The sequence below is a fragment of the Pieris brassicae genome, chromosome 9 (assembly GCF_905147105.1).
Source record: "Pieris brassicae chromosome 9, ilPieBrab1.1, whole genome shotgun sequence".
NCBI lineage: Eukaryota > Metazoa > Arthropoda > Insecta > Lepidoptera > Pieridae > Pieris > Pieris brassicae.
Window position 1 is genome coordinate 9,586,167 of NC_059673.1, and position 8,624 is coordinate 9,594,790.

At 35.4% G+C, this 8,624-nt stretch overlaps 2 protein-coding genes across 7 annotated transcripts; one reads left to right on the plus strand and one right to left on the minus strand.

Moving 5' to 3' along the window:
- The first annotated feature begins 2,371 nt into the window (after positions 1–2,371).
- On the plus strand, positions 2,372–7,448 carry LOC123714048 (calcineurin subunit B type 2). Of its 6 annotated transcripts, none has more exons than XM_045668107.1 (6): positions 2,372–2,390; positions 2,684–2,916; positions 3,432–3,471; positions 3,686–3,721; positions 5,034–5,332; positions 5,544–7,448. In XM_045668107.1, exons 3-6 carry the CDS (start codon positions 3,453–3,455, stop codon positions 5,712–5,714), a joined length of 525 nt encoding a protein of 174 aa, XP_045524063.1. In that variant the 5' UTR covers positions 2,372–2,390; positions 2,684–2,916; positions 3,432–3,452; the 3' UTR covers positions 5,715–7,448. The 6 variants fall into 6 exon arrangements, with proteins under 6 accessions (XP_045524063.1, XP_045524067.1, XP_045524064.1 ...); XM_045668108.1 differs by having other exon boundaries at positions 2,384–2,475; XM_045668109.1 differs by lacking the exons at positions 2,372–2,390; positions 2,684–2,916 and adding an exon at positions 2,933–3,170 and having other exon boundaries at positions 5,544–5,669; positions 6,360–7,448.
- A 47-nt stretch (positions 7,449–7,495) lies between these two features.
- LOC123714050 (39S ribosomal protein L14, mitochondrial) lies at positions 7,496–8,142 on the minus strand. Its single transcript, XM_045668112.1, has 2 exons — positions 7,885–8,142; positions 7,496–7,809 (listed from the first exon to the last, which is right to left on the minus strand). The coding sequence occupies exons 1-2, from the start codon at positions 8,063–8,065 to the stop codon at positions 7,541–7,543; spliced, it is 450 nt and encodes a 149-aa protein (XP_045524068.1). The 5' UTR covers positions 8,066–8,142; the 3' UTR covers positions 7,496–7,540.
- Positions 8,143–8,624: the final 482 nt, after the last annotated feature.

Below are 8,624 nucleotides of genomic sequence, written 5' to 3' on the forward strand. Positions count from 1 at the left end.
GGAAATACGCAAACAGCTCCAACCACAGGTCGAGGAAGAGAAGAAAAAATGAAATATCGCATTCCTGAGATACGATAAAATAAGAATTAAAGGTCCATCGCAACAAGACTAAAACCGTGATAAAAGAAAAAGAGAGGAGTCCAATTCACCAATCCCATCAACACAGAAACAGATTAATGCCATCAGAACAAAACGTAAAAAAACTACTCCTCTCTTATGAATATGACCATCTAGACAAACACCTATCACAAATAAAGAAAGTAAATGTGGCCAAAGCCACTAAGTTTAGGGCGAAGACAATGGGGCTCTTACAGGAAAGAAAAGTACTAATTGAAAACAAAAGCAACAGTAAAGAATATCACAACTTAATATACAGTCTAAGCAAACAGATTCGAAAAAATATAAGAAAAGATAGGAAAACAAAGAGAATAAAAACTAGAAACTGTAATTCAAAAAACAGGGGGAACTAAAGTCCTAAAGGAAATGAGGGAACATGGAATGAAATGGATATCTAAACTAAAAAATAACAGATCCAAACAAGTGACAAATCAAAAAGAAATCCAATAGCTTGCTACAGATTACTATAGAAATCTCTACTCCAGCTAAGATATAGTGCATTTTTCTGAACTATATCTTTACTATAACATCGACAGACACCAAATAGTGAATACGAAAATGTGCCAACAATACTTACTCAGGAAGTAGAAAAAGCTCCAGGACCTGACAACATATCAAACGAACTAGTAAGAGGCACGGTTGACGAACTAAGCCCAATCTAGACTAAGCTATTCAATGAAATCTTAATAACAGGCATCATTCCGAATCAATGGGAAGAATCACATATTATTCTCCTGCACAAGAAAGGAGATAGGGATAACATTGGGAATTACATGCCAATGAGTCTTATATCAAATGTGTACAAAGTTTTCGCAAAAAAAATTAGAAAGAATAACACAAGTATTAGATGAAAACCAACTAATCGAACATGCAGGATTCAGAAAGAAATACAGCACAATCGATCATATTCACACAATCAAACAAGTTCTGGAAAAACACAACGAATACCAAAAGCCCATATACATTTGCTTCATTGATTATTCCAAAGCATTTGTCAGTTTGAATCACCAATATATCTGGTTGAGCCTAAGAGAAGCAGGAGTGGAAAGCATCTATAGTATTCTTATAAAATTCATTTACTGTAAGTGCAAAAGTTGTATAAAATTAGAATCGAAAGGTGACCCGTTTCCCATAGACAAAGGCGTGAGACAAGGAGACATTATCTCTTAAACTCTTCAATGCGGTGCTGGACCATATGTTTCGTGAATTAGAGTGGGACGATCACGGTCTTAACATTAACGGGAGCCGTCTAAACCATTTAAGATTTGCAGACGATATTATCCTGTTAGAAGAAAACCCTAAGAAACTATAAACTATGATAAAAACTTTAGCGGACAAAAGCAGAGAAGTGGGTCTGGAAATAAATGAGAGCAAAACAAATCTGATGACTAACTCTGTAGAGACCAATATAGAAATCTATGACAACAGACTCGAATATGTGAGCGAATATACGTACCTAGGACAAATTATTTCTCCTGAGAACTCAATGTCCAAGAAAGTACATGATCTCTAAAAGATAATCAGATAATAAAAAGTAAAACTAGCAAATCACCAAAAGGCCATGGAAAGAAGCATGACGGGAATAAGTGATAAAATCAGAAGTACGAAGATAAGACAGAAAACCAAAATCAAGGATATAGATACTAACATATAGATCACTTAAAATGGAGCTGGACAGGACATTTGCTAAGATGCAAAACAAACAAGTGACTCTATGATACACAAGGGACGGGACTAGACGTCATCGTCGCCCGAAATCATGCTGGAAAAACGACATCAGCTTGACTTTGGGAACATATTGGACCAGAATCGCAGAGGATAGAATACAATGGAGAGAGCTGGAGGAGGCCTATGCCAAGGCCAGGCACGCCGAATTGCGAGACATAATTGTTTACATTAATCAAGTATATTATGTATCACTTTTCTGGAAATAAAAGGCTTTATTATTGTTAAAAATTCAATCGACCCTATTTCACCAGGCATCATGAACTATGACTTGATTTCAAAATGCAAGGGACAAGAAATATACCCAAAGGGAGGCGAGGAAGTCTCTTACTAATTCTATCAATATGTTCGGACTTTGCATTGGCAATTGATATCTCGTGGATTGATATGTAGAGCCGAGTCGAGACTTTTTGATGTGAAACATCTATAGCCGCACGTAAAACCGATTTCTGGCGTGGCGACGCATGCCGTGGCGACGTGTCGCCACGCTATACGATGGTATATATATTCAGTCTATATGCAGTAGTGTGTACGGTGTGGCGACGTGTGTGTGTATCTATAATATTTTTAATTTATATTTAATGAAAATAAATGTTTATTCAATAAATAGTCATCGATATCTGGAAAAAAATCGTAATATTTTATTTTATCATTATGACATATTTAGTTCCTATCACAATATGTTCTTTTCTGCATATTACTTTTACAAAATAATGTCGATGTTTCACATTTGCCAGGCGTCCCGTGACGGCTCACATTTTTTTGACTTTGCTTTTATTTGGTTTTCTCATCACGCGATGCCACCTTTTATGCCCAGGCTTATAAATACTTCTGCTTTCAGTGTGCTGCCGTTTTGCAAGAGAACCAGGATTGGAACTTGATACTAATGGGCACTGCAGAGGAAGGAATAAAAGTTCCTTTCCCTGCAAAACTACATCAGTGACAGAGTCAGAAACAGCATCAGGATCTTCTGCCAAAAAGCATATCGCACCCTATGAATAAGAAGCAAAAAACGAAACTTGAAAGTCATTCTCGTGATTGATAGCACCATAACCACAGCCTATACCTAATGAGGTCACATTATACCATAAAATCATACTTTAACGTATTTGATAACTTGACATTTGAAGTTCTATACGTCGATTGTCAATTTACTTTTGTCATTATCAAATTTTTCAAATCGATGCAAATTCAACAAATTGCAATCTCGAAAAAAATTACCATAACTATTACATTTTAAGCAAAATTTCTAGTTGAACGTGAAACGTGACATCATACATTTAAATCGTTAAGCTAAAAAGCTGTAAATTTATAAATTCTTAAAAATGGTAAGTACGCTTATCTGAGCAAGACCTTTTACAGGATTTTTTGACAGTCTAAGACAAAAAGAAGTAGTAATTTACAGATGGATCTAAAGTATTACATATTTTATACATGTTTTTACATCAGATTATCATTTTATTTTTTATATTTGCGTTGCGTCTTATTAGGAATATGTTGCGGATATTTCTTATTGTTAGTACCTTTCAGTAAATGAAAATTTGTTATTACTGAAAAATGTTAATATCTAAATATTTACCATTTTACAGGGAAACGAAAACTCAATTCCTATGGAGCTATGTTCAAATTGTAAGTAATAAATTATTTTGCTATTACAAGTAAAAAAATCAGATTAAAAAAAGAATTTGTAAGAGTAGTACTAATATTTGTAAAGTAATTAAAATTCATCCATGCTAAAAAGACTAGTTAACAGGTATGGAAAACTATCGGCATGTACTATTTGCATATCCTGGGTGTTCATGGTTTGTTGTTGATGGTCCGGTAATTTGGGGTGTTGTTTCAGCTCGTGTTAACTGCATTGATTTTAAGGTGGAAAACTGTGAGTGTTGCTCACTGATGGTCATTACATTATCACGCCGCAGTGCACATTACACTCGGTGTATAGTTTCATTATTCAAAGGGCAGGTGACAACCTAGTCCCTACATATTGTAGAAAGATTTATTGACTATGAGATCTTATAGTATAGCATGATGTACATTACAAAACAAAGCTTTCAACAATAGTTTAGGATTGTTTGTGTCTTAAGACATACATTGGTACAATTTCTCAAATTGTACTATATAGCAAATGCAACCAATGTCCAACTAAGTACTCAATGTTGTAGATGTTAAATATTTACATAATTTTCTTTAATATTTTATTATTCATAGTACATACTTTCAAAAAGGCTACAAATTCTCATATCAATTCAATGTTACTAATTGACAAAACTATTATATTGATAACCTGGCCTTTCTTTTTTGTGGTTAACAAACAAGAAATCGCTATCTACTAATTAATTGCAAATACAACTATTTAAATTCCTTATTTACCATAAGTGTGCTAGATAAACAAAATCATACATATTTTGTGATTGTAAAACGTTTACTGTATGATACACCTAAAACAAATTGAGAATAACCATCAGTGAATTTAAGTTCTGTTTGTCTTCTAGAGAATTAGAATGATGATGGTGATTTAACACCTGCTTGTATAAGACATTTTAACTTAGATTTTGGCCAGTGTAGGTACACATATTATGATAATCATGTCATGTAAATGTGTGGTGTGCTTTGAATGAAAAAGTGGCATAATTTCATGCATAAACATTCCATCATCATCTTATAGAGTGTGACATATAGTTTAAATATATAGCTCGCTTTGTGCACGGGAGCATAGTATCGCTTATGTATGTTAATAATAGAATGGATGACGGACGAAAGCGCGCCGTGTTATCACGCTTCATAGATAGAACCAATTACATAGTGTATTGTTTTATCCAGGTCAAGTCGTGATACTCTAAATTTTTTCCGAAATATAGGTACTAAAATGTTATGCCTGAATGACCAACGTAATCTTTTATATTGTGGGTTTTATTTCAAATATTTAAAGGGTAACGAAATGTCTATCTCTCTGAACTTTAACGTAACCAACTGAATTAGCAGGATAGACTTTTCGAGAGTATATATATGTATTTCAATAGTTGATATTTTCTTTTCCTTACGAGAATATCTCACATTTGAAGGAAAGTACACTTGCCCAGTTCAAACTCAGTGAAGTGTTGCTTTACGTATCTTTGCTGGAAAGTGTATATTCTTTTAAATGCCACAGTTACTGTTGTCTTCCTAATACTAACTGCCGGTGTGCGCAGTCGATGCGGACGAGATCCGGCGTCTGGGCAAGCGGTTTCGTAAGCTGGATTTGGACAACTCGGGCGCCTTGTCCATCGATGAGTTCATGTCGCTGCCTGAGCTGCAGCAGAACCCCTTGGTACAGCGCGTCATCGCTATTTTCGATGCCGATGGTAATGGAGAGGTGGACTTTAAGGAGTTCATCCAAGGAGTATCGCAGTTCAGCGTCAAGGGAGACAAGCTCTCGAAGCTGCGCTTCGCTTTTCGTATCTACGACATGGACAACGACGGCTACATCTCCAACGGCGAGCTCTTTCAGGTACATACGTCCCGCTGCACGCTTTCATTACTGTACCATTATGCTGGCTTTGAGATGTAAAATGTGGAATGTTTTTTGATGCCCTTAATCAGAACTTGTAGAACTGGATGTAAATTTAGAAGAATTATATTGTAAAGCTCAAAGTGATAATCGATTTCCATTTCATCAATTCGTTTGTACATATAATAACATATTCGTATTCCGTGAGCAGGTGCTGAAGATGATGGTGGGCAACAATCTGAAGGACACGCAGCTGCAGCAGATCGTGGACAAGACAATTCTCTTCGCGGACAAGGACGAAGACGGCAAGATCTCGTTCGAGGAGTTCTGCTCCGTGGTCGGCAACACTGACATTCACAAAAAGATGGTGGTCGACGTCTAGACGCCTCTCGCCGCGCCTTAGCTTTATATATTTGTTCTTTTTCATTTCAAATACTCTCACTCTGCAGTGTATTTATTGGCTATGTAAGGCTAACGCGGAGTAAAGAAGTACCAGATCGAAGTAGATTCATGAATATATCGCCTGGTACGTCTCAGGAGGCGCGACGTCGTCTCAGTACATAGAGATGTAGATTAAGTACATATTTATCTCGTCCTCAAATCTCTATCGCTCTAGTTAGACACTTCTTCGATCGCGGTCCTCGCATTATTTATTCGGACCACTCATATTATGATCTGAAAACTGAAGCGTTTGCGGCGAATGGCTCTCCGCGCTAAAAATAGTTGCACCTACCGAAGCAATGCATTTAAGAAAGTACAAAACGGCGAGCGAGGACCCGCACGCATACTATCACTAAATATAAGACAGACATACATACATATTTACTTTACACTAGTTACCGTAGTCAAATCATTATCATATGTTTATATTTTGTTGTGGTAATTATATTGTTATTTAGTGTTTTATATTTATTTAGGTGTCGGCCGATTTAGGTTACGGCTAGCCGTAGATAGAGTCGTCGCTTCGGCCGGACACTGCGTATGGACCCTCACGTCTCAGTTTATCAATTCGCTTTATATATTCCAGATCCTGAATTGTATCAAATGAACACGTCTCCTATCAGTCCCGAGTTTCCTCAAGCGTGGATGCGACCTTTGGGAAACTGACCCAAGGCTGCACTCGCCTTAGAGTGAGGTGTCACTAGAGCTTACGGGGCGCTTTCATCACAAAACTGCTTATACAAATATGGCTACCGATATTTAGAAAGATCTATATATAAAAGAATACGAGGCCCACCCGAGACCTTAAATCTAACATTTATCGACGTAAGTTCGTATGTAAGCTCTAACGACACATCGCTACCATTTTATATTGTGTAATGTGAATTAAGATTTTTGTATTTTCTCTGAACGAATTGTATAATAACGTTTAAAAGTACTTAATTATAACAATAAGTTAAGCCACTTGCTGGACAGTGGACACGTTGTAAAGCTTATTGTTCGATTTCAATTCTAGTATTTTATTCCCATGATTCTATGAGGAAGTCTTCGATGGGCACAATTTTGTAAACCGCACTATATTTTAATAGACACGCGTAATCTCTAGTCATTTAACAGCAACTATTTCTTTATTCTGTATATACATTAAATTTGGCTGTTGCTTGGATTAATAACTGCGATCAATATGGTAAATAGCTTTCAGAAAATTCAAAAATCTAATTGTAGATACCAAATTGGATTGACAGCAAATTAATGTTGTAATATAATGTATAAAAATATGCAATGTGCCTTTATATTGGTGTGCTGTTACACTAAGCAATATTAACATGGCATTGAATAAGATCTGCACTCGCTGCCTCATCCTTCTTTATCATTTTATCTAATGTGTATTGTGTCCATGTGTGTGAAATAGGCACCTGTAAATAAGGCATTGTCTCGGTACTTACTTGATTTTAGTAACAGCTTAGAATAAAACAGTGTTTTATTATTAAAGGCAAAAAGATTAGAAAATGTAATGAAGTACCAATCAGTCTTATTTTCAAGTTATCAGAGACAATGCATATATAATTGAGTAATTAGTACAAATAGTATTTTGTCTTCTCTTGTTAGATAGCGTGTCCTAAGTCTGTTCTTTAACTGGAACTGATTATAAGTTTTATTAAATTTTCAAATTTCATTGTTTGTTTAATTTCTTAGTGTCTATAATATAAAAAAAAGTGAAAGAAAAGCTCTAACTTGTATATTAATCCTAATAAATTAACATTTACACTATACAAAACGTGTGGCTATTCCTAGAAGTTTGGTGTAGTCTGCTCCTTTGGAATGTGTTCTTTCCTTTAGAATTGTCCGCAATATTGTTGGGATAGGAACATGAATGCGAGTGCCTAGGGGAGTTCCATTATCATCAATTAAAACAACATTGTTGCTGTCAAATTTTGGAACTTTAGACTTCTGTGTTTGTTTCAGTCCCACAAGAATACCTTTTTTCTTTTGTCCCTTAATAGCTACTAGTACTCTATCTCCAATTAAACCAACACCTGTTAGGAACAATAAGAACAGAGTTTTAATTATTATGTATGGCATTGTAATAATATATTAATGCAAGAACTTACGCCGTTTATTATAGACACAAATAATTTTAGGAGGTTTACCCTCAGCCATTGCTCGTTTTCCGATATCCGAGTTATCCACTACCCTTAACCTTGACAGTAATCTTACTTCATTTAAACATTGTGAGGTGTGGAAGCTTCGCGATATATTATTACTAAAATTACATAAAAATGTTTTAAACATTTTAAAATAAAATATTTAATATAAATGTTTGCCTGTGTAGATAGGTTAACAGAACCAAAATGAAAAATATGATTCAGAAGATGATAAGAAGCACAGATAGTAATTTAGTAACGATAAAACGTAAAAGTCAGAACACAAATCAAGCAGAAGATGTCACAAATAACAATTGACAGTCCACAGACAAAGTGAATATTAAAACTTAATTATGTATAGAGAGACCATTATCGGTGCTTGAGACAAAATCACTTTGTCACGTGACCAAGCGTGAGCTATACATTCTCATCAAGCTTTTTAACTAAAACCATCAAATTAAGTGTGTCGTTCGTATATATTTATTGAAGACAGTAAAGTTGATCGAAGATGCCCAAGCTGAAGTCCAGCCCCTCCCCTCTTACGTATACTAAAACATTATTTTAGAGAAGAAAGAGGCAATATATCAATAGTTGGATGAATCAGAGCAGTTACTTTTTTTAGGGATCGGGTGTATTGAGGCAGTCTTCCAGTCAACTCTGAAATACATATTAGGTAACATTTCACCAGTGCAATCATTCAACCCTCT

Excerpts from the sequence above, each read along its gene's own strand:
- LOC123714050 (XM_045668112.1), bottom strand. The coding sequence starts at position 8,065 with ATGTTTAAAACATTTTTATGTAATTTTAGTAATAATATATCGCGAAGC. Across the intron at positions 7,810-7,884 it reads TTGTGTCTATAATAAACGGC|GTGTTGGTTTAATTGGAGAT; the intron begins GTAAGTTCTTGC and ends TGTTCCTAACAG.
- LOC123714048 (XM_045668106.1), top strand. Across the intron at positions 3,472-3,685 it reads TATGGAGCTATGTTCAAATT|CTCGTGTTAACTGCATTGAT; the intron begins GTAAGTAATAAA and ends GTGTTGTTTCAG. Across the intron at positions 3,722-5,033 it reads TGATTTTAAGGTGGAAAACT|TCGATGCGGACGAGATCCGG; the intron begins GTGAGTGTTGCT and ends CGGTGTGCGCAG.